Source organism: Girardinichthys multiradiatus, chromosome 23, assembly GCF_021462225.1.
Source record: "Girardinichthys multiradiatus isolate DD_20200921_A chromosome 23, DD_fGirMul_XY1, whole genome shotgun sequence".
Taxonomy (NCBI): domain Eukaryota; kingdom Metazoa; phylum Chordata; class Actinopteri; order Cyprinodontiformes; family Goodeidae; genus Girardinichthys; species Girardinichthys multiradiatus.
The window spans coordinates 39,564,565-39,591,564 of record NC_061815.1 but is presented as its reverse complement, the minus strand read 5'-3'; the positions used below and the strand labels follow the sequence as shown (position 1 = coordinate 39,591,564).

Below are 27,000 nucleotides of genomic sequence, written 5' to 3'. Positions count from 1 at the left end.
TCATGCTAGCATTGTTTTTTATTTCAACAATAAATTATACAGAATATATCTTATAAAGTACTGTTGTTTTAATCAAATTATGGTATGTATCATTTCAAATTGCACAATTATTACCAAAAAAATAAAAATACAGATAAAAAAATGTTCAGACTCTATTTCTCATTAGCTTATTAGTTCTCAGTAAATAAAAGAACATCAAAATGAACATGGTTTATTTCAAAATTATATTCAGGGACACCTTTAAGAATTGTCTGTAGTGGAACCACAAAGAGGTGAAGAGAGCATGAACAGGAGTTTCCGTCAAATATATAACGAAGTTGACAAATGTAACAATATGTAAAAAATTTGTATTGGTTCATTGAAAACTGCTGAAACCCTTAAAGGTGCAGGGTGGATTTAAAACATTAAGACTTTTAGTATTGCCTACCTGATATAAAGGGTTTTCAGTTCCTTTGAACTGATCATACGGTTAGTGTTAATTTCTCACATGTGGCAATACTTTAAGATGAAAATTTTCGTTGTAAAAAACCCCCTGAGTAACACCTCAGAAATGTGCTTTTGGTGATCTCTCCCTGCTCATTAACAAAATCACTTGTATGTAAAATTGTGACTGATGCATCTCATCTTTGATCATTCAGAGACTCACACCTGCCACCTAGCGGTGTGAATGTGTTGGGGATTGTAGGGTGGAGTCAGTGACTTGATGGAGGAGATGTTGTCAGAGGGAAGTGAGTCAGAGTTGACAATATTGTCCTCTTTTTTGTTACGAGCGCCCACTGTTACAGAGCGGCTCCAGTCTGAATGCAGGAATAAAAGAGTATAATTATTCACAATTAAAATACATGATTGTTGTGGCCATTAAATGCAGCCTGGATACAAAATACCTGAGTTTTCATTGACCCGTCCACAGCACAAATAGATTCTCCACTGTTTCCTCACATTTTCCTTCATCAAACAGTGGAACAGAAAAATAAAAAACCCTGGAGGAAAAAAAAAAGCAAAAAGTCCCTTCAGTTCAGTTTATTTATTGTTGCTGCTATCATACACTTTCACTATATGCAGAAGTTAGATACCATTCTCCATGGATCGTGGAGAACACACACACACACACACACACACACACACACACACATAAAATTAAATGTAAAATAAATAACATATTTTTAAAAGTGCATGTAGATTCAGTTGCCATACCACACAGTAATGCAATATGTCAAGATGCTCTCAATTGTCCCTCTATAGAATGTTATTATGATTGATAGGGTTGAGGTGTTCTTCGTCTGTCTCTGGAGAAAGTAAAGGCGCTGCTGAGCTATTTGGGTGCGGGCATTGGTCTTGGTGGACCAGGTCATGGTATCTGTGGACCCTAAAGAATTTCACACGTTCAACAGCAGTGCCATTGATGGTCAGCAGGAGGGGCTCATCGCTGCCTCTCCTGAAGTCCAGGACCATTTTCCTAGTTTTCTTCTCATTTAGGGAGAGGTTGTTGTGACACCATCTGGTCAGTTGTTTATTTCACCTCCTCTCTGTACAGAGTGTCATTGTTACTAATGAGACCCAACCCTGTTGTGTCATCTGCAAGTTTGACGTTTTTTTGCATTTCATTATGATAATAATAGTCCTAATAGTCATTCATACACAACGCAGAGGACTTTCATGGCACAGAGCTAATGATGGCCCTTTGGAACAACAGGTCTGGTGGAGAGATGTGTTAAAAATGTCTGCAAATACATCGTTCAACTGGTCAGCACAAGCTCTGAACCCCTGTTCAAGTAGATTATCTGGACGGGTAGGACCGAACTCTCTTCACGCTGGTAGGGGTGAAGCGAAAAGTGTATGAAAGTGTAACTTTCTGGGCAGATGTGGTGTTTTTTTTGTCTCGAATTTTGCATAGAAGTCATTCAGCCGTTTGGGGAGCGAGGGGTCACTGTCCTTTACCTTGAAAAGAATTGCTGATTGCAAACAGGTACATCATGACCACTCGTCCTGGTCCGAATGTAAAGAAGCCCATTGACCACGTCAGGCCCAACAGAACAGTGAGGCCAAACACTGCTCTGAAGTCCTGCAGGGCGCTGCGGCTGTTGGCTGACAGTGTGTTCGCCCTCATTTTTTTGATCTGGATCAGAACCACAATGAACACGCCGATGTTGCCCAAGACGACGAGGAGAATAAATGCCACCACTGTGACATAGTAGAAGATGTCATTCTGCAGCCAGCAGCTGTGGAAATGAAGAAGGATTTGGAGTTGTATCTTAATAAAGAAATATTTACATGAATGCAATATTTGCTCCTTGCTGCTGTACTTACAACTGTTCAGTGGATTGAGGCGCCACTCCTGCTTGTTCAGGTACAGAGCTTCCATAAGCATCTTTATCTATGGCAAGCACCAGACTGACTATCAGCAAAGGAATACCTGAGGAGGCCCAAAAGATTCAAATTATGCAGCTCTCTTATTTTTCCTATTATTTCTATTATAGCAAACTAATGCAAACAGATTATTTAAAATGAGGCAAACATAAAGAAAAAAATATTTTCATTTTTGCTAGGTTCATAGTTTATGTTCAAATTTCATTTAAAAGTCTTATAATTTCCACCAAAGTTCTGAATATTGCATAAATTGTCCTCCAACAAAAACACAACAAATTTAAGTTTAATTTAGCAAATTATTAAAAATTTTCATTACCTCCTTTATGACCATCAGATATTGATATTGAATATTGTTATGTTTTCTGGGAGGGTGATAAGTTCATTAGAACACATCACAAAAAACAATATATTGTTACCAATTTTCAAATTACACTTTTGTGAGCGTTCCAGTTGATTTTTCCAACTTGGAACAGTTTAGATTTCTCGGTCAATGGAACAGAGCTATAGCGCTCTTTTTACAAAATTTTAATGTAACATTTAGTTTGTTTTTAGTAGAAAATCTACACTAATTGTATTCTGTCTATGCATACACAACCTACAAGATGTTCTTTAATCTGAGATGTAATATAGAGTGTTTCCGCTTGCATCAGCCATCTGTTAAGCAATCAAACAGCCAAATCCACTGATGTGTAATTTTCATTGAGGTGATCAAGCAATCTTCAAACCTGGATGGATCCAGAAAGTTATCCACAACTGAAACAGTTGATTTACATCCTTATCAACCCTGAGGCTGGTTTGGCCTGTTTTTTATTTCGTGTTGAAATGTGTTTTTATTCCTCTGTCATCAAACTTGCTTAAACTGGAATTGTAGGATTGCTAGGATGGCCTGACCTTACGACACTTTCTTAAGGTTGTATTTTTTCAGTGTTTTGGTCATAAAGATTGATTTTAGTACTTTAAGAAACAGAACCGCAACATCACAAAATTTAAAACGTACCCTGACTAGTAGAAGCCCAAGCCTAAACCCAAACACCCAGTCATATCCTGCTAACAATTCAAGCCTATTTGTTGGAAAACTGGTGAAAAAGTTGTGAAAAGTGAATAGAGTAGAACTAACCGACCAGTCTGTGCAACAAATTTCACACTGCTAAACCTGAGTAAAAGTTTATATAAGGTTCTTTCTTACCCCATCCAACTGCGCAGAATTTCAATATATAGGAGGGGACATAGGTGTTGAAAACTTTCACCAGTGCGAAGTACATGTGAAAGGCTTCCAGCCCCATCCAGGTGCAGGAGGCCAAGAGGAAATAATGGAGGAAAGCAGCTGTCGTGATGCACACGCCATAGTTGGAGAAGGCTGACAGCCATGAGTCAACAAGAAAGAGAATGCTCAAACCCAGCAGTGCAGTGGACAGATTGATAAGTATCTTAGATGGATAGTCCTGACGCAGCTTCCTGTGAGAGAGGCACATTAACAGTCTCTGTGGGTCGTGTAAGAAATCAAGACTATTTCCATAAAATTCTAACTACAGATGTGGATACATTCGTTGGCTACTGTAAAAATAATTGTAAAAAGTATTTTTTTTGTAAGTACAAAATCTCACACTGAAACATATTGAAATACCCAACCTTTAATTTATTCTGTTGGGAAAAAAAATATCATGTAAGGAAATAATAGTTCTTAACAAAATCATTTATAGCACAATTATTAACAACCCTAACAAAGAATTCAAAGTAAATGTGACTAAGGGACTTTTTATTTATACTGCTTTAAGTTGATAAGAGTGTCTGAGAATTCTAATTAATCCATGACTTTCTGTTTCCATGGGGAATAAATAGGATGTGACACAGAATCCATTTCTTTTAGCCCCTAGCCTCCTGGTTGGATGAGGTCCAATACTAATCTTGCCATCACACACAGTGAACAGGATTGTACAAGATGTAAAAATATCCAAAGCTCAAAGTTACCGTACCTACATCAATTATTTGGGGGGGATGATAGAAAAAAAGCCTTTTCTGTCCCACCATCACAAATACAAATGTGGAATTCAATGAACTGTGGTAGGATTTTAATTCAAACGTTAATAAAGGAACAACTCAATCAGCGTGTTTGTCAAATGAACAACTTAAAACACCAGAAGTATTCACTTATAAGGTTTCCCTAAATTAAACAAGACTTCTATAAGTATCATGTTTACTTTGTAGTTTGTCATTTTTGCCATGAAACATTACACAGCTCTATTTACACGAGAATAAAAGTTAAAGTTTATAACACAAAACCATGTGTATTTATACTTACTCAAAAATAAGGTAGGTGAGTAAAGTGATTCCTAGAAAGATGGAGGAGACACCACAACCAACGTATGAGATCAGTGTGAGAATCTGTGAGTCATTTTCACTGATGGGCCTTCTGGTTACATCCTGAAATACAAAAACAGGACAAAAGTTGGATTTCACTACATTTTCTGTTTATGGTTTAGGTGACATAAGATTGACAAAATTATTTCTATTTCCAAATATATAATGATGAATATTGTGACAAAAAAACCTCAATTTTGGTTTCTTCAGGCCACATTAAATGTCTTCAAATATTAGTATTTGTCCCTGGGTGCATTTGCAAACTGTAATCTGGATTTCTTTGTTGCTTTTTGAGCAATGACATCTTCCTTACTGAGTGGCCTTTCTAGCCCAAGTAATTATGGTACTTGTTTCGCTATGGAAACCCTGTCTTACCAGCTACAGCCAGTGTTGTTCTCAAAGTCTTTTGCTTTTGTTCTGGGGCTGATATGGTTTCCAACCAAAACATGATCATCATCTCTGGGACACAGAACCTATCTCCTTTCTGAATAGTATGATGGCTGCACATTCCCGTGCTATTCATATTATTTATTTATTTATTTCAGACAATGATTTCAGACAATGACAAACAACAGTAAATAAATAAATCAATTTCAGAAATGCTTATAACAAACAAACAAACAAATATCCAAATACCATACGAAGAAGTGTTTGGTAAACATTAAATTAAATTAAGTTTCCAGTTCCAAATAAATTAAATTAACTTAAACATAAATAGAAACTAGTAGAATAAACATTTTCCAATAAGTAAACTTGTCAGTATATTTAACCTGAGATCTGACATTGATTATTATTATAAATTGTCTGAAAAGGGGTATGAAGAAGTAAAACTTATTTTTCATACCCCTTCTCCCTCTAATTGCACTTAAATTAACTTTAAGTAACCTTCCTAATTAACATCTATGTTTTTGATCCAGAATTCACAAACCAAAAAATAATAAATAAATATATATACACAATATATATATAAACATACACATACACATATATACACATACACACATACACATATATACACATACACACATACACATATATACACATACACACATACACATATATACACATACACACATGCACATATATACACATACACACATACACATACATACACATACACACATACACATACATACACATACACACATACACATATATACACATACACACATGCACATATATACACATACACACATGCACATATATACACATACACACATACACATAAATACACATACACACATACACATATATACACATACACACATACACATATATACACATACACACATGCACATATATACACATACACACATACACATACATACACATACACACATACACATACATACACATACACACATACACATATACACATACACACATGCACATATATACACATACACACATGCACATATATACACATACACACATACACATAAATACACATACACACATACACATATATACACATACACACATACACATATATACACATACACACATGCACATATATACACATACACACATGCACATATATACACATACACACATACACATACATACACATACACACATACACATACATACACATACACACATACACATATATACACATACACACATGCACATATATACACATACACACATACACATACATACACATACACACATACACATACATACACATACACACATACACATATATACACATACACACATGCACATATATACACATACACACATACACATATATACACATACATATATATACACATATATACATATACATACGTACACATACAGACAAACATGTACCTCCAAATATGTACATGTAACTGCACACATGCATACCTACACACACAGAAACACACCACACATTAGGCCTAAATCCATATTCACACTCATGTATATCGGCACTTAGAGACCCCCCCTCCCCCCCAAAACCCCAATCATCAGAGCCACAGTCCAACACCACAGCTCCACCACCAGCTCCCCCCACCAATCCCAACCCCACAACCCACAGCGCAAAGAGGCAAACAAGATCCCCGGGACTCCCCTGAACTACCAAGCCGTCTACTAGAGTCCCCTGAACCCCGACCTGCCCCCCACCACCACGAGGCACAGAGCAAGGAGCAGTGAGAGAAGCCAGGCTTCAACAACTGCAGTGTCAGGCTGCAGCCACAGAGGACCAGAAGCAGAGAAGAGGGCCCAGCACTCCCCATGCACCACATGCAGACACACAGCAAAAACACACACACACACACATATACATACAGTGCTCAGATGAGATACCATTCACCTCACCTCCTCATCCCAGTACATGTTGAAAAACATCAGTTTTAGTCTTTTTCATGCTTGCTTATGATTGTTTAAACTGATAACTGGCACTGGGCTTTCAATACTCTAAAGGAAAAGTAATCTGAATATTAAGATAGTTTGAAAAATGTCACAATGCATGTAAAAATATCTGGTTTCACCAGCATAGGCCACAGTGAGCAGAGGTGAGATGTCCAGGTGTGCACTTTATTGTAAAATAAAATAAGGTTGTGCATTTTGAAGATCATCTGTATCTTCTATTGTTATTATCCAGTTTGGATGCAGATGGTTTTTCCTGTTGGTTTTTCTGGGTTTATTTATAAGATACTCAGTAATGACTCACCAGCAGGACACCAAAATGTGTGAGGTGATCACAGAGACAGCTGGTCTGATGAGAAGAAATACTCAGGGTTTCACAGCCACTGCGGTTCCAACCACCTAGGCCACCTGAAAGTATACACACAAACAACAACAACAACATACACAAACACCCTTTTATTAAACCCTGTTATCAACTCAGCCTCCAACGTGTAAAAGCCTTTATGAATCACAGTTGTTCCTTAACGAGGCAAAGTTACAGTAAATCCAACTGTATACGCAGAAGATAATAAGCAAAGATCAACTCACCGTACTTCTGGAAATCCCAAAACATACACTGCACCTTGTCCTCTGGCTATAAACACAAGAAAATGTTGGTCATGTCAGAGCAAACACAGTGAAAAGTGTTGCTAGAGCTGACAAAATTAAAAAGTAATGTTTATACCTTTTTGGGTGTTTGATGTTTGAGGGTCACCACTATTCTTTCCTTCAGGTTGATGACTTTGCTGTTATTAATACTGGCTGATACTACATAGGAGTTTAATGTCCAATTGCTTTCTCTTTCATTGGTTAAGTTAAGGTCCTGTTAATAACACCACAATACTGGTTAATATAGCCGGTAGTAGAAAACATCCTTCACAAAGATCAGATTTTTCATTCTATATACTGCATATATTTACTATAGTAAGATCTACATTTTATTCAAATCTAAATGTTCTTTTATCTGTTTCATACATTATCGTTTCAGAATTTTCTTATAATAAGCCCCATTGTTTTCTGAAAGATACTGACACTATTCTGTGTGGCTAGCAGAGGCTTAAACACTGAAATAAGAAAAATAGTTTGTCTCTTTCCAAAGAAAACAAAAGTCTCATTTCTTTCTTGCTTTTTAGATCCGTAAACAAGAGATGTAAAAGAAACCTTACAAAGTCAATACTTTGTTAAACACATAAAAACCTGCAAAACATTTTAAATGTCTATAAAATGTTTAATTGCCCAGGAAAACTATAATGTATCTCTGGTAAATTTGGACATGTTGCATGTGATTATCTGATTATCTCTGCTTTTGGTGTCTTAGTTTCAAAAATATATTTCCCTAATTGGTGAACTATTCCTTTATTCGTTTAAAAATCAAATGTTACGCTGATTTGCACGATTAATATTTTTTGCAATCGGAGAAGCAAAATAGGTTATAAATTATAAGCACCTGAAAAAGGTCGGGCGTTCCATAAAAATGAAACTGCACACGAGTAATGTTGCTCACTCCAGGTGGAAAATAGTTGTTGAGGTCAGAAGGCAAAGAAATAGTTGCGTTTGTCTCTGCAAGTGGTTGGCTGACAAAGCTCTTGTTGACAAAAATCTGGGAAAGAAAAGTATAACAGACATTTAAAACCATATCAGCTGAGATTGTCTTATCCCCTGTGAGTGAAGTAACAATTTTCTCTGTTAACAGCTTTTGACTGCTTTTACTTCTTGATGCCATAATGTGCTGGCTTATTAAAATTGATTCCCTAATTATATAGCTATACAAGCAGGAGACTGTTCTTTAGTAATCAGAGGGATCCATTTCTTACTAATAAAAACAACAATGATACCCAAACTAATAGATCCGAATATTCTGAGTAATGCTGTCTATTATCTCACTTTTTCAGATCTAAGACACCTTGTTATGATCATTGGCCTCTAGGGGCTCTCCTCTTCATGGAGTCCTTTCTCTTCCTTTCTTTCTGATCTGCTTTACTGCTACAGCTGAGATATGTTGCAGCTTGTCAGCTACTGGATAATGAGCACCATCTCAAAGTGCAATGCCTCTTCTCCTAAGCCTTGATCTGCAGGGAATTTGTCTGTAGCTGTTATAAACTTGTGCAGCTTGGGGTGATTCTTTTTAAACAAGTGTGTACATTTAAAGTGTATTGGTTCACTGTGAAAGCTGTAAGGGGTTCTTTGCCGTTTTTGCAAAAGTCTCTTTTACTTGTGTTGTGTGGTTAGAAAGGGAGCTCAGCCATTGTACCTTTTGTTTTCCATTATAGGCAATTATCCTTTATTTTTGTTAGAATGGAGTGTTTTGTTTGCTCTTTTGGTCTTGGAGACCCATGCTCAGTATGAGGGATTGCTGCAAAGTCAACGCCAGTGACTGTCCACTGTCTCTACATGCTCATCCGGGAGGAGGGAATGCTGCAAGTCACTGAATGGATGCAATCTGCTGGGTTTCCTTAGATAGAAAAACGTTTTATCCAATTTGAATAAAAAGCTAACTCCGACTGCACTGTTCAATGGTTAGAATTAATAGGAATGTATGTACCTGACTGTTGTGAAGTGCCTTGAGACAACATGTGTTGTGAATTGGCGCTATATAAATAAAACTGAATTGAATTGAATTGAGGCTTCTCTTTGTTTGCTCCTTCTTGTCCTGTATTTGGTTGTCTTGCTTTGAATGTAAAATAAATACCTTTTATTTTATTAACACTTCCTATTCAAAAGTCATTAGTTGTTTTCCAGCACCTTGGTTTGTTATGTTCCACCCTGTGCCAGATAAAATCTTTGTTATTTTGGGGGTCATAACAATGCCTCATTTATTTTCTTTTTCCATTCTTAATGATTGCCTGACTATCTAATTATGAAGATTAAATGTTCTATATACAGTCAATTAATGCCCTCAAATGGTCACATAAATACTAGCTGCAATATTCAGAAAATGGGCTGGACCTCCCTCCTGTTTGAGCGGCAAGCATTCGACATGCTGATGTAAATTAATCTTCATCGGTGTAGACAGAGTGTCTGCATAGCGCATGAGATTAAGGCTCTTATCTCGTTGCTATGAGTGGATAAACTTCATAACAGACACTTATGTAAGGTGCATGTGATGCCGTTGTGTTGCAGTGTTCATGCCACGCAAAACATTCATGGCATCTGTGCTTAGCTGGAGAGAAGATTGCATGTAGCATCAGATGTTTAGAAAGGAAATGGTGGATGATTATTTTGCTTTATAAAGGCACCCCACTGCATGATGTTGCCCAATCCTGTATTTTTGAATACCATTGAAATGCACAACAGATACACCACCTTACTACCTTACCTCAGGGATCATTGTAGATGAGAGGGAGACACCAAAGGTGAGGCCACTGAACTCATCTGGATCAACATTGATCATGGAAAGGGCAAGTAAAGGAGCTTTTATATTTGTTGTTTCCCCTTGGAATTCCATGCTGTTCCCGAGCTGGTCTGTTAGATTAAGGACACTTTCCCAAAGAATAAAAGAAAAAAACAAACAATTCACCGACAGGTAATATACAAAATTCAGGGTGAATTTAGTCAGCCTGTCACCTTTTCCTTACATGTCAGCCACTGGTGTGACATCAGTTTCAGAAAGCAGGATATTGGACACAATGTTCACAATTTCAAGGCCAACTTCAGGCTCAATGATGCTTAAATGAACCACTTCCCTTAGCTTCTCAACCACAGATCCCAGCTCAGAGGAAGACAGCTGGGAGTTATTACTGAGCTGAGCATCTACCAGGTCCTGAATTATGTCCACAACCTCACCTGCATTACCTAAAAACCATTTAAATTTGTGTTAAATATTGCCATGTTGTATGGCTATGGAAAGAAATCAAAGCGTAGGTGACTGATCCTCTTACCAGGTGTGACTGTAATGTTGCTGATGTCTGATATTGTTACAAGCTTGTCACAGTTTGTCATTTCAGGATCAGCCCAGCTGGTTGTGTCAGTAAAAATGTCTAGTTTACTGAAAAAAAGAAGACAATATGTTGGGACAAGAAAACTGTTTCTGCATCTATGCACATTTTGAATGAGGGTTGTTAAGAACAGTAGCATTAATAATAATAAAACTGTCTGCTGAATATTAGATCAATAGGTATCAACCCAATGTTTATTGACCGACCATAAACCAATTATTGCACAGTAATATTGTTGCACAGACATGCTGAAGCCCTTCATTACAATAATAATTCATGTGCAATAAATTGATTTTCTGTTCAAGCTTCGGGATGGCAGAGATCGAGCTGTATAACAAGACTGTGGTCATGACTCTAAGGGTAGTTTGGATCATACTGCTCTTTATTAAACAACTTGTTCTAATTGTTCTGTGGGAAACATGAAAAAAAGCAAAATATGATCACCTTTTGTGTAAGATAAAAAAGGAGCTAAAGGTCAACATTTCTAATGACTGAAACCCTAAAAAGCTAAATGTCTGATCATAATTTAGTCTATTATACATTGTGTAATATCACAAAAAACATATAAAAAGGTAAAAAAGCACAGGATAGCATACTCTTAAAGCAGTAGAATGATTCCTTTGCAGTGAAAGACTGGTTGAAGTCAGATTAAACAATAATGTTCCTCTGCAAACCAAGGCTAATCATGTCTTACCAAAGTCTGTGTGCTCTATTTGATGATGGTTTCCTGCATCCCATCTGTGTGATGAATTGTGGGAATGTTTCTGGCCAAATGTATCGTCCATAAATTGATGAGATGTCTTCTTCTAAACAGCTTTTTGGCACTGAAAGGGAATAAAGAAATGGATTTTACTGCATGCTGACAACAAGTCTTAACAATGTATACAATCACTATTAATGATATACATTCAATCATACTTTAATTATTTAAATACTTTAAATTTTTTCACATTAAAGCCTTTCATATTTATATATGTCATTGGAATTTAATGAGACAAAGCAATACAGAGTAGTGGATAATTGTGAATCTGAAAGCAACAGATAACTTCTTTGTATTTTTTTTTTTTTTTATGAACAAAAATCTGAAAAGTGTGGCATGCATTTATATTTAGATAGCTTTATTCTGATACTCCTAAAATCATCTACTGCAACCAACTACCTTCAAAATATCTTCAGAGTCCACCTGTGTATAACTTGAAAAACCAGCTGTTCAGTGAATGTCCTGGAGATTTGTTTGAGATAGCTGGTAAACAAACAGCATCATGAAGACCAAGGAGCAGGGTCAACAGGTCAGGGACAAGCTCTGCTTATAGCAGAGTTAGGTTATAAAATATTATCTCAAACTTTGAACATAAAGGTCACAGATAACTGTTTAATCCATAATTTAAAAAAAAAATAGAATGAGTGAGGCACAATTATAAAACTGAAAGTACATGGCTTTCCACATGGACTTACAAACTGGCCAAGCAGATCATAATTAGAGACGTAGCCATGACACTCATGGTAACCATGAAGGAGCTGCACAGTTCCACGGCTCAGTTCAAAGAAACTGTCAACAGGGGACCTATTAGTCACGTTCTTCACAAACGCTGCTTTTATGAAAGTGTCCCAAGACAAAGCCATTGTACACCCATATGTTTGCCACAAGCTATGTATGTCATGACCTGTCTGTGTTTGGGGTTTTCAGTTTTGAGTTCTGTTTACCTCTCCTCACTGCCGTGTTCTGCACTTGCTTTATTTCAGTTCATTAGATTAATTCTGTTGTTTAGAGGTTTGTTACTTCCCTGGTTAGATGTGTTAGTTTATATCTCCTTATAGTTCTGGTTCACCTTGTTAACGTTCTTTAGATAGTCTCATTGTTTTGCTTGCATCAGTTCATTTAGATGTTTTCTGTTACCTCCCTGCTCATTTGTGTTAATTAGTCACTGTGCCTCAGCATCATGCTGTGAAAATGCTTTTCTTCAGGAGGGAAAGGAATGCTGATCAGGGCAATACTGGGAGAAAACCTGTTAGAGACTGCAGTGAAGGTTTAACTTCCAGTAGGATAATGGTCCTAATTATACAACCAGAACTACAATGAGAATGGTTTAGATCAATGCATATTCATCTGTTAGAATGGTCCGGTCAAAGTCCAGACATAAATCTGAATGAGAATCTGTTTCTCATTAAATTCAAAAATTGGTGTTTACAGATTTTCTCCATCTCGTCTGAACTAATATGCAGGGACCAACTAGAGGAAATGTGCAAAAATAATAGAGCAATACCTCAGAATATGTGCAGCTTTAAAAGGACTGAAAGGTGGTTCTACAATATTGACTCAGTGGGGCTCAATAGAAATGCATGTCACCCTTTTCAGATTTTTATTTTGAAAACCATCTATTATTTTCCTTCCCCTTAACAACATTGAACTACATTGTGTTGGTCTGTCACATAAAATTGCAGAAAATACATTAAGGTTTGCTGTTGCAATATGACAAATAAACTTAAGGGGTATGGAACTTTTGTAAAGCATCGAATGTGTAAGAAATACAGCTTACCTATGTATTTGATTGATAAATTCACTGTCTGAATTGCAAAAGAGACATTTTCGTATTTTGATGTCAAGGCAGAATGAATTAAGGATTCAACTTCAGCCGCATTTTTTTTGCGAAACTCCTGAACATGAAAGGTGCAGTAGTATCTATAGATAAGATAAATTAATATGAAGGCCATCCACATAAGGCTGAACAATACATTTGCAAACGATAAGGAAATGTTATAAACAGCAGTTTGTCTTATATTCACATACTGCTTCGGTTTGCTGTATGGTATCTGGAAAACAGGAAAACAGAAATTTGATCTTTAGAAATAAAATTCATTTAGACAAAACAGTTGGTTTAAATTTTCATCTGATGATGCGATTTGTCTCTGTACTAAACTGAAATGCATTCGTACCATTAAGCCAGTGTACTCTTTTATTCTCCTGTAATATATAACAGTCAAAGACAGAACTACATTAAAATTGTTTAAAACCATTATACCTATGCACAACAACTAAAAAAACCCACCTGCTGACATTTTCCTTTATGATGAGATTCACCATATTCATGGTTTTATTGACCTCAAGCTGTTGTTTCAGCTTTAAGAAAAGAGGAATAATGTTATCGTTTTTGTATATATGATTTTTCACAATGATTGTTTTAAGTTCTTACCCATTTCTCAATGGTGTCCTTTGGTCTTAATAGGCTCCCTCTTATGAGTAAGGTCAAATTGACTCGAAAAAACTGATCTGGCATGACTGCAAAGGGAAAGAGGGGAGCGAAATCAGACTGGTACATTAAACATGCTTACATTTACACATTTGAACATTTTGTCTTAAACTTCTGGACACATCTAAACATTAATTTAACAACATTTCTTCAGTAAGAAAAATGATTGTTTATTCTAGTTTATTCATTTTTTTACTAAACCCCCAGGGCTGTACTTACTGCCATCTGTTGTTGTTTTACAACATGCTTTTGCTGACAGGCCAGCACTTGAGAAGAAAGTTGATTTTTGACATATTTAATGAGTGATTTCTGTGTTGATTTGGCCAAATGTTTTGCACAATTATGCTGGTGAAAGACACACAGAAGACCAATTTTTAGTTTTCTGGCAGCAACAGCAGCATATATACTCCACCTTATCTAACCCAATAATGCCAAAAATATCAGTTACACATACTTCTGAGAACTTCACGTCTTTACCAAAGTTGGCACTTTTCTCAAAAGCCTGCTATTCTGAACTCTATACTTATGTTTTGCTCTCTGATGAAGAAACTAAGTACTATAGGTGGCAAGTGGCAGTTACATGAAGGTACATCTAAAAAAAAAAAAAATCTGAATATTCCGTAAAAGTGCAATATTTTTTGCCATTCATTTCAGAAAGTAAAACGATTATTATATAGAGATTATTTCCACATAGAGTAAAATATTTCCAGCTTTTATTCCTAGTAATTTTGATGATTATGGCTTACAGGTAAAGAAAACCTGGAAATCAGTGTATCAGAAAATTTGAATATCACATTAGACCCATAAAAGACTGTTTTAGGCACAAATGTCAGGTTTCTGAAAAGTATGTTCATTTCTATGCACTCAACACTTGGTTGGGCCTCCTCTTGCATGAATTACTGCATCAATACACCATGGCGACGATCAGCCTGTGGCACTGCGTAGGTGTTCAGGAAGCACATATTGCTTTGATAGCTGGCTTCAGGTCATCTGCCTTGTTGGGTCTGGTATCTCTCATCTTCCTCTTGACAACAGCCCATAGATTTTCTAAGGGGATCAGGTCAGGGGAGTTTACTGGCCAATCAAGAACAGGAACACCTTGGTCATTGAACCAGCTTTTGGTACCTTTGGCAGTGCTGCAGGTGCCAAGTCCTGCTGGAAAATAAAAACAGCATCTCCATACAGCTTGTCAGCAGAAGGAGGCATGAAGTGCTCTAGACCTTTCTGGTAGATGGCTGCATTGACAGTGGACTTAAGAAAACACAGTGGACCGACACCAGCAGATGACATGACACCCCAAACCATCACTGACTGTGGAAACTTCACACTGGACTTCAAGCAACATGGATTCTGTGCCTCTCCACTCTTCCACCAGATTCTGGAAACTTGCTTTCCAAATGAAATGCAGAATTTACTTTCATTTGAAAACAGCACTTTGGACCGTTGAGCAACAGTCCAGTTCCTTTTCTCTTTAGCCCAGGTAAGATGCCTTTGATGTTGTCTCTGATTTAGGAGTGGCTTGACACCAGGAATGCGACATTTGTAGCCCATGTCTGGTATTCGTCTGTGTGTGGTGACTCTTGACCTACCGACTCCAGCCTCAGTTCACTCTTTGTGAAGCTCCCCCAAATTCTTGAATGGATTTCGCTTCACAATCCTCTCAACGCTGCGGTTCTCCCTGTTGCACCTTTTCCTTCCACACTTCTTCCTTCCACTCAATTTTCTGTTAATATGTTTGGATACAGAACTTTGTGAACAACCAGCTTCTTCAGCAATGACCTTTTGTGTCACGGAGTGACATTTTGGACTTTGTTTTATGGTTTCTTGTGATGGTTTATTTTGTCTAGATGTTTCTATTAAGTTTATTAGTTTGTTTTGCTCCCTCTACTGCCTCCTGGTGTTTTGTTGTTCTCCTCCCTCATTAAGTTCTTTTATGGTTGTTTTCTTATTACTTGGCATGGTTTATTATTATTATTATTATTATTATCGCAATTATTATAGTTCTTGGTCTTGACTGGATTCTCTAGTTTTATTTCTCTTTAGTATCTTTGTGTTTAATTGTCTTTTATTATTTGTTCCTTTGCACTCTTCCTGTTTACTAGTTTATTTTCTGTTTCCTTTCCAGTTAATTCAGTCAGTGTGGTTAGGTTTGTTTACTTGTGTATTCAGGTTTTCTTTATGGGTTCTTTGTTTGTTCTCAGGTTGTTATTGTTGTTCCTATGTTCCCTCTAGTTTCTCTGTTTACTTTAGTCATGATTATTCTAGTTTTCTTATTCCCCATTTGATTATTTATCTTTGTCTATAGGTTTGCTTGTTCTGTGTTTCTGTTGTTTATTATTTACTTTGCCCATCCTCAGCCTTTGTATTTGTTCACCTGTTCCTTCTGCTTCCCTGCCACCTGTTCCCTGTTCCGTTGATTATCTGCCTTTGTTATCTCACAGTATATAAGTTGGTTTTGTGTCTTTGTTCAGGGCTGGTTCCTTGTGTTTGTCATACCCCGTTCTCGTCCATGATTATGCTTTGTTTTTTGCCATGCCTTGCCTTGGGAAACCTGCTGTGATTTTGCTAAGTTTTTTGACCTTGTAAATAAATCTTTGAATTACAAAGATGATCCTGCCGAGCTCTTGTCTGCACTTTGGTCCGATCCAAAACCACATCGTGACATTTTGTGGCTTACTCTCCTTGTGAACGGTATCAATGACTGTCTTCTGGACATCTGTCAAGTCAGCAGTCTTCCCCATGATTTTGTAGCCTATTGACCCATAGTGAGAGACTGTTTAAAGGCTCAGGAAACCTTTTCGGATGTTTCAAGTTAATTAGCTGATTAGGGTGTGACACCACGAGAGTCTAATAATGAACTCTTTCACAGTTTTCAAATTTTCTGAGACACTGAATTTGTTTTGTTTTTTTTACCTGTAAGCCATAATCATCAAAATGACAAGAAACACAGGCTTGGAATATATCACTATATGTGTAACAATTCTATATAATATATGAGTTTCACTTTCTAAGATGACTGGGAAAAAATATAGCACTTTTATGCAATATTCTAAGTTTTTGAGGTCTACCTGTATTTAGGCCAAGATGTCTGCTTCTAAGAAACAGTTTTCATGGCGTTTTTGTAATGTTTATAGTAAGAAAAAAAAAAAAAAACATTATGTGATGTAATTTAAATAACAATAAGTATTTAATACAAAAGCTGTGGTTAAAAATAATAAAATATAAATTACTTTTATTGTCCCTCAGTGGGGAAATGTAGGTGTTCCAGCAGGAAAATGAAAGTCAAGTTGAAGCATGCAGATTCACACAGAGATAAAAATATAAAAACAGAAAATCAGAATAAGAGACTCCAAAGAAAGGGCAAATTTACAGCATAAGAAAAAAATACTTTGAAGTTATTCAAAAAAAGCACACTTGGATACAAGGTAATGTGCAACTGAGTATTATAACTCAAAAATGTAAAACATTAGTATGTATATTTGTGCATAAAAAACTATGACTACTTACGAAATTAAGAAATGCCTCATTTTGAAATGTTATGTGTACAGGTGTATTTTAAAGGTCAGATATTTAGATAAACTGTATAAAAGGACACTTAACCTTTTGTTTCTAATTGTCTGAAATTATGTCAGATTAAAGATTCCGTTTTATGTAATTTAGGATTACCAAAATTTGAGAAATAGATAATAGTCCCAAGCATAATGCCTTATTAATTACAAAGTGGCTTAAGGACAACAAAGTCAATATTTTGCAGTAGTTGAAGCCCTCATCTTAATCTTATAGAAAATTTGTGGACAGAGCTGAAATGGTGTTTGTGATCAAAGCGGAGTACTGAATTTCCCCAGTGAGGGACAATAAATTATATTTTTATTCTAATCTATTCAATTCTAACCTTGACTCAGTTACGCCAGATCTGTCAAAAGGAATGGGACAAAATTTCAGCAAACTATGGTGAGATGCTTTTGGAAGGATATCGAAATGAAACAGTCTCAAAGACCATTCTACCAATTACTAAAAACATGTATATAAACTTTACAATTGAAGAAATAAGAAAAGATGATAAACATCCAAACATTATTTTGGCGATCCTAACCAGCCTGAAACATGTAGTCTGACTTAATGTCAACCGTAAGAACAAAATAGCAGATGTATCTTTTTACACACTGGAAGTTCACATGTGGTTTAAACTGTAACGAATTTTCTAGAGAACTTACCAACTGTTACAGTGAGATCTAAAGGTTCTCCTGTTGTTGACAGATTAGCAGGCCGAGGTGGTGCGCTCTTTGTCAGACCTCTATCTGTAAACAAAATTAAATATGCTTTTTACAAGTCCTTGTAATAAAACATATGTAATTGCCCTTTTTTAATATTAAATTGTTTTCTTTACAAGCTGACCTGAGGTGGTTAATGAGGCAGTGACAGTCGGTGGTGGTCCTGTCACATGAGGAAAAATCTCTGAAAGACAAACGATTAATCAAACTACATATCAGCATTTTATGTACGGATATTTTCAAAGATTTGGAAACATTTTTGTTGGAGAGATTACTAAACTTGTACGTGTTTTACTTTGATCATTTATGGAGACTTTGGATGGCTAGTAATTTAGCCACAGAACAACACAATAAAGGAACATAAAAAGGAAGTCTTATGTATTTTTACGGTTGACTTTTCAGCCACATTAAAAAGTTACATCATGCTGATAAAACACCAGAACTGAAAAAGTGAAACAGTTACTGTATGTGTTCAAATTAACATCTCCCTTTAATAATGCTCGTTGTCATTGCTACTGGAAGATGTAGACTCACCAGCAGGAAGTACGTTGATGCTGTCATGGACAGCTTCTATGGTGAGGAAGTTGACAGAGAGCTTTATACTCAGTAAAGCAGAAATGTCCGTCTGAACTGTTTTTACGTTAGTAGCAGGATCCACGCTCACATAGACCTCACAGCGGAAACTACAGAGGGAAATTATGTCAATAGATCATGCACACTAGTTTGGATTATATTTAACTTGTCCAAAGCAGCCGTTTGTTGCTTTTTTATTTTCAGCCAATCTCACCATTTCTCACAGACTGAGTTAGATTTTTCTTCCAAATCCTGTAAAATAGAAGCAGTTGGAAAACTTTATCTAAAGGTAACTTTAGTAATGTTTGCATTTTACATGATTTGTTAAAGGAAAAGAAGATTGTTTGCTTTTTATTGTTGTTTCGTCAGCATGTAGTATTCGGTGGTGTACCTGCTGTTGGTGCACATGGCAGGTTGGCCTGTAGGGGACAAAGACAGGTCAAATTGCAATCTGTCAGCAATGCTTTCTGTGTTATTTATTTGTTTGTTACTTAGCACATTGTATACACATCATTTTAATGATGCTGTATTATTAACCCACAATCTATTTTAATTATGTAATCAAAGATAAATCAGCTAAATCTAGACCATAGATTTAATGAGACTACCACAAAAGAAATCCTCAGTAAACTTCCTGCAATCATCATGGAAACTAAACCATAAAACCATTTCTGCATACTTTCACTTCAGTACAGTCGGAAAAGAGAAAACGTGTTACCTTTGAGATGAAACAAAAATGTCTTGGACAGAAATGTTTTGGGGAAAAATGTTCACAAGCTGGAAAACAGAAAAAATGGTAAGATATTCCAGTAATTTTACTGCTTTAGTTCTGGTAAAAAGCCCCGTCACATTATTGCATATCTGCCTTGCATTTGGCTTGTCACGAACATTGTGGCGATGTTGAAAAATTATCTGCCATGAGCATAACAACTTAAAGGTGACCTATTATACTTTCTTTTAAACATTTGGGATAGGTCTATGGGCTATAAAAAACATGTTAATTACATTTGTCGCACAAAATCATTCTCAAATAATGAGATTTCAAATCCTCAGTTCCCCCTATTTTGAACTCCTTTTAGAATGAGCTGTTTTAGGGCTCTGTCACTTTTATGCAAATTAGCTATATCTGGCCGCAACTGCAGATTTGCCACGAACAGTAGGGACTGAATTTTGTTCAGTCTAAGTCTTTCTGAAAATCCTCATGTGTACTGATGTGAGCTATCAAAACAGTCCATGGTCAAGTGATTCGCACAAACTGGTATTGTCTTCGGCAAAGTGACTGGAACATTGCCCTCAAAAATAAAATAAAGCCACAAATCTCTGTTAACCGTCAGCGGGAGAATGTGCACTGGGTCTTAACAGCTATCAAACAGAACATCTGCCTTTGAGGGTAGCCATTGTAAAGCGCGTGTAAAGTAAAATCACCCGGTGAGACATGATCCTCTACTGAAAATCAAGTGAGTGGAGCTCCGCTTCAGTTGCTAGTCAGAGGCGGAACTTAGGTAACGTTGCTAGGTGCTGGTGTAATTGTGATGTCACAATTACACACCTTTTGAAACTGCGCGTTTTCTAGAAAAAATAAAACATTCATTTATAGCCAAAAAACGGCTGAATGTATTTTTTTTTTTTTTTTGCGTTTGGACTGTTTGTAGAAGCATTAGAGACCCATATGGAAGTATAAAAACGATCAAAAAGTGAATTTTGCATAATAGGTCCCCTTTAAAAGGGCAGTGCTTGAACAGTGCTGTTATTTGCTCCCTCACAGATTTTTTATGTCACACTTAAATGTTTTAATGTTTTAAATGCTAAAACTTTTGTATTATTTGACAAATTAACCAGAGTAAGTACAAAATACAGTTTTCAAATTATGATTTAATTTCTTAAGGGAAAAAGCTGTCCAAACCCTTTGGCCCCATGTGGATAAACTAGTCATGATTTGACCCCTTGTCAAAAAATAAAAGATTTTAAGTACGTAGCTCCTGGTGACGTCATTCTAAGAAAAATCTAAATAATAAAAATATGATTTTTCTTAGAATTTTCCCTTGGTAAGAAAAAAAATACAAAGCCTCTTAGACTTTAAGAAATGCTCCTAAAGTAAAAACCTGTTGTGAGGAGGAATGTTAGTGAGCCTAAGAGTGCCGTAAGAAGGGAAGATGGTGGTAAGACCGAGAGAAAGGAAAAATATTATCCATACAGTGAACAACAGTGAATTAATAAGATGCTACCGTCACGATTGTGCAGGGATCCACCTACTAAACAGTTGGGTAAATGAGCACATAATCTCCTATAACCATCATACAATTATTTATATAGAGATAAGATAAACTTTATCATCCCTCTAGGGGAAATTAAATAGTTTCAGCAGCAGGGCAGGTTAAAGGTGCACCTCTAGTGAGGTAATTTTGGGAAGGATAAATAAATAATTGAAAAAATAATGAATTACTAAGAATAAAAGTTAAAACAAATTACAAACAATATAGTAGAGAAGAATTTCAACATTATTCACAGTCTAAATATAGTTATTACCAAAAGGAGAAAACATGGAACAGTGGTTAATCTGCCCAGGACTGACCGGCCTGCCAAAATTACTCCAAGAGCGCATAAACATCGTACTCAGGAGGTCAAAATAGAACCTGGGACAACACTAAAGCACTGCAGGTCTCAAAGACCTCAGTTAAAGTCAGTGTTCATGATACAACAATATGAAACCAACTGGTAAATATGACAAAATGGCATCCATGGGTAAAAAACAGGGCTGACCAAAAACACAAATGCCCATATGACCTTTTGTCTAAAAATACTTTTGGTGTAAAACAAACACAGCATTTTAAAAAAGAATATAATACTGACAGTCAAACAAGGTGGTGGGAATGTATTGGTCTGGGGCTGCTTTCCTGCTTCAGGACCTGGACGATGTGCTACAATGAAACCAAGATTACAGCTCCCCATCAGGAAATCCTGAAGGAGAACGTCACTGTATCAGTTTGTGACCTTAAGCTCGAGCACACCTGAAATTATACAAGACAGCAAGTCTACCTCTGAATGACCCTACTCATACAAAACCAAATGATGGTTCTAGAGTGGTCTATTCAAAGCTCAGACTTTAATCCCAATGGGATACTGTGACATAACCTAAAAGAAGTTGCTCAAAGACCCTCTGAAGTGGATGAATTCAAATATTTCTACAAAGATGAGTGTGCCATAATTCTTACACAGCAATGTAAATGAGTTGTCTAAATCCCATGATGGTAGATGGTGACACCAAGAGTTGCACAAGCAGTTATTAAGTTTTTAAGGCAATTACTTTTTTACATAAAACCTGTGTGGTTTGGATAGCTTTTTTCTCTTAAAAATGAAATCATCATTTGAAAGCTTTATTTCACCCTCGTTATCTTTATCATTTTCTAATTCTGTTTGATCTAACACATTTGGTGTAAGAAGAAAAATATCCAAGTGGCCGGATATTTTTTCACAGCACTGCTACAAAAAGTACACATTATTTCACAAAAATTACAGTAAGGACCCTATTATGCTAATATTTAATCTCATTCTACATGACCCAGATGCTATGATAACCTCCATAAAGATTTCCCAACCTCAGCATGCTGAATACTTGGATGGACTTACATAGGAAGGTTATTGGTCTTATTTTTATATTAATTCATGTAATATTCATCGGAATACTTGAGGGTATTCTTGATAGTCGGCCAATCATTAAGCATGGAACAACAAACTATAATACCATAAACACCAACTATTTCACACCCTTCTTCCCAATATACATGCATTTTTAAAAAGTTACTCGGGATTCAAGACTTTTGAAAAATGTGCTTTTTTTCTTCACATTTAGAGCCCCATAAAATGCACGCCAACATGCATGGCAAGATAGGAAACAGTGTGACATCGGATCATGGTAATGTGTTTGTACCCAGTTTCTTGTGATTCCTTCCAGAGGCAGTGAACAATTTTCAGGGTTTGTGAATCCAATTACTGATGTCCACATATGAATTTTGTAATTAGACCAGCCTAAAAATGGAAAAAGCACCATGTTAGAGCCATCAATAGGTGTGTGAACCAAAAAGAGAGGTAATTCAGGATACCTAGTCTTTGACACTAAAGTTAGTAAAATAGAGGAATTGAAGGAAAGCGTATTGCGGGGACTTGCTAAAGTATTCATACCCCTTAAACCTTTCCACACTTTGTCACATTACAACTACAAACTTCAAAGTACTTTAGCATATTTCATGGACCAAAACAACATGACACATAATTATGAAGTGTAAGGAAAATAATTCATACTTTTCAAACCGTTTTTACAAATAAAATCAGAAATATTTTTGGCATGCATTTGTATTCAGCCCCTCAAAATACTTCTTAAAATAACCAAGAATTACAGCTGCAAGGCTTTTGAGGAATGTCTCTAAAAGCTTTGCTCCTTCAGCACAAAACTGCTCCATGTCTGCCAGATTGAACGGGGATCATCTGTAAAAATTCATTTTTAAGTCTTGTCACAGACTCTCAGTTGGATTCAAGTCTGGACTTTAACTGGGCCATAACCATTCCATGGTCGTTGCGACAGTGTTCAGGGTAGTTTTCTACTAGAAAGTGAAGCTCTGCTCCAATATTTTGCAGCTTCTAACAAGGGTTTCCCTGCATTTATCTCCATGAGTCAACCCAGTCAACTCTGACCAGCTTCCCTGTTTCTGCTGAAAAGAAGCATCCCCACACCATGATGTGGCCACCACCAAGTGACCTTCAGCATTAGTTTTCTGCCACAGGTACAATTTTGCTAAGTGTAATTTTTCTCTTATCTGAACAGAGCACCATCTTGCACATTTGTGCTGCACGTGGCTTATTATAGCTTTCTTCGAATACCTTTGTTCTTCGGTAAAGGCAAGATTTTCCTTAACTGTGGAACTTCCCAGCCTTGGAAAGTTACCATGGATCTCTTGGGTGCTACCTTGAATTTACCCCACTGAGGTTATATTAAGGATATCTCTATTCTATTCTATTCTAAATACTGCCTTCCCTACCATACCTGTCAGTTTACATTGGATGGTTTGCAATTATGCCATGCTCTATTCATTTTAGTAATCCAACGAATTAAAAAGTGTTTTGTGACATGCTTAAAGCTTGTTTTATTTTTAATGTTATTTAACTGGATTCAATTTAGGGGTATCAACTGAAAGGGGGCCGAATACGAACACTGTTTAGATGTTTTTTTGTAAAACATTATGAAATATTTCATTTTTCCTCCATTTCACTGTTATAAGATAATTTTGTTGCCCTTTCACATAAAATCCCAATAAAATACATCGTAGATTGTAGCTGCAATGTGGCAAATAAGAAAATGTTTAAAACGCTGTATTTGAGCACTATTCCATTGACAGACATAGTTCACCAATTATATTAGTAAAAAACAAAGTCACATATTTACCGCAGTATAGATTGTTGTCAGGCAGAGGAGGGCAGCCATATTTCCACTGCTGCAGATCCCACCTCACCACGTCCCCTTCTGCACAGCCCAGGCTGCTCAGCTCCTCAGCGCTCCACTCCTTCCCCCACATTCTGAACAGACCTATCTCACCAAGCAGGTTGTTACCGCTCTCTGGCTGTATTTCACCACTAGGGTAAAATAAATGAGACACCCCCAGAGTGAGAGTGCCATTTTCTGCCAGTTGCTGGGGTGCCCCTTCTGAATAAAGATATTCCTCTGTCAGAGTGGTTCCATTTAAGTACACCATCAGTTTCTGTTTTTTAGCAGACCATGTGAGACAAATTGAATACCATTCCTTAACTCTGAGTTCATAGTGAATTAGGTACTGCTTTCCAAAAAGCCAGACTTTCAACTTTGCAGAATTGCCTCCAATTCCCAGCTCTTTCTGTTTGGAGAGTCTAGATCTATAAAGAAAGCCTGTCCATTCTGCTGAAATAGTGCGTTTTAAAAGGATGCAGACGCTTAGCTCCGTCAGAACCGGAACCCTCACTTCCGGGTGGAGCTGCCACAGACACGTAGGGCCTTTAAACTCCAACTTCTTTCCCCACAGACTGGTGCTGGAAGAGTTGGCTGCTGAAAGGACACACAGAAAAGAATAATGAGGGCCGTAACAATAGTTTTTAAGCTCAGAACACATATGTTACTGTAAATGTATAAAACAATGATTTGAACATCTAAAAATACGACAAAAAATAAAAAATCAAACATTCAAACAAGTTAATTATTTTTCTCTGACATGAAAATAGCAACAGATGTTGGTAACAAGTCAATCAAACAATACAAAAAAACATCTGACAACAAAACAGTCAAGTAGTAAATTACTTGAAAATTAGCCCTGGTTGTCAGAAAAATTCTGTTCTTGTTCTTCTTCATCTCAGTGTTGCTTTCAGCATGTTTGATCATTCTGTGCTGATCCAGCATCTTAAAAATAATATGTGCTATAATATTAGGTGCTCTTGTTACCCTACTGGTAAAACCTTTTCTGGTTCTTTTGATTACTTTGAATCTGATTAAGTTAATCTTGCTCATGGTGTCCCACAAGGATCTAATTTTTTCTTTCTTTATTATTTATTCTATTTGAGTATTTATAGTTGTTGGTTTTATTTTGAAATCAACTTTTAAAGCAGCTTTGGTTTAAGATTGTCAAATTAAATTTGATTTAGAAAACAAATTTTACTTCACTTGACTTGACCATTAAGCAAAACAATAATCCCAAACACACAGGCAAGGAACTGGTCAGCTGATTTTAGAGAAAGGAAAGAAAGCTGCTAGAATGGCCCAGTCAAACATCCAAAATGGATCCAATTTAATTTAAAATCAATGGAAGGAAGATAGATCAGCCTGCAGCAAAGAGGTGATGCAAGATTTGAATACAATTTGTGTTGAACAATAGGTCAATATAACACCCAATCAATGCATTCAAGTAGTTTCTCTAAGCAGGAGATGTCTTGAAGTTGCCATTTCCAAAAAAGCATTTTCTACTATGCATTAAATACATTTCAGAACACATGAGAAATATTCATTCTATGTGCGACTCCGCATTTATTCACCTAACTCAATTTATGGAATTCATTGAATATCTTTATATATATATATATATATATATATATATATATATATATATATATATGTATATATATGGTTGTGTTTGTATGTAGATTGCTTGAGGTATTATCAACATCTGATGTGAATTTAATGTCAATAGGTCTTGTGAAAATAAATTGACATAGCATTGTCTTAGAAATAGACATAGACATAGACTAAATAAATCGACATAGACTAACTTTACTTTTCTACTGTATTACTTCATACTTCGTAGGCACTAGATTAAGCAACATATTTAGTCTTACCTGAAAGTAGAGGACACGTTGAGATCAAAATAATCATACAGAAGTACAGAGAAATTAGGCTTCTCATTGACTTCATGACAGCATTAATTAAAGGCAAACTTCAGGACTTCTGCAGCAATCAAGTGTTCATCTGCTGCAACAGAAAAAGTAAAATCTGTCATGTTGTTTTTATTAGCTTTCTCCTCAAGAAAGGATAACATGCTAAGAATGTATTCATAACTGCATGACTAAACTAAGTAAAACAAAGTGACACTTACCATCATGTTCCCACTTTAAAAGTATCTTGATGTTTGATGGTATCAAGTGTTTTTTTCAGAAAGTAAGCTCTCACTTCACTTATCAAGAAGCTGTCTTGACCATGACAGCTGGCGAACGCCCCTTTATTACTCTATGAGAACATCTCCACACCCTCTCCCTTTGGTTCCTGTAGTTACTCATTAATCACAGGCAATAAAATTAACTAACATGATATTGCTTAACATAAAACTTTATGAAACAAACAAA

General features: G+C 36.3%; 1 protein-coding gene across 2 annotated transcripts; it reads right to left on the bottom strand.

The window, feature by feature from the left end:
• On the bottom strand, positions 1–26,878 carry adgrg4a (adhesion G protein-coupled receptor G4a). Of its 2 annotated transcripts, none has more exons than XM_047354040.1 (29): positions 26,754–26,878; positions 26,497–26,629; positions 24,587–25,219; positions 23,078–23,175; positions 19,868–19,926; positions 19,541–19,568; positions 19,364–19,401; positions 19,111–19,259; positions 18,701–18,760; positions 18,520–18,603; positions 14,249–14,334; positions 14,105–14,175; positions 13,992–14,019; positions 13,846–13,868; positions 13,595–13,737; positions 11,752–11,881; positions 11,001–11,107; positions 10,698–10,914; positions 10,439–10,601; positions 8,570–8,722; positions 7,808–7,945; positions 7,672–7,717; positions 7,388–7,491; positions 4,667–4,788; positions 3,554–3,822; positions 2,308–2,413; positions 1,939–2,219; positions 885–980; positions 1–797 (listed from the first exon to the last, which is right to left on the bottom strand). In XM_047354040.1, exons 2-29 carry the CDS (start codon positions 26,570–26,572, stop codon positions 643–645), a joined length of 3,663 nt encoding a protein of 1,220 aa, XP_047209996.1. In that variant the 5' UTR covers positions 26,573–26,629; positions 26,754–26,878; the 3' UTR covers positions 1–642. The 2 variants fall into 2 exon arrangements, with proteins under 2 accessions (XP_047209996.1, XP_047209997.1); XM_047354041.1 differs by having other exon boundaries at positions 24,587–25,216.
• Positions 26,879–27,000: the final 122 nt, after the last annotated feature.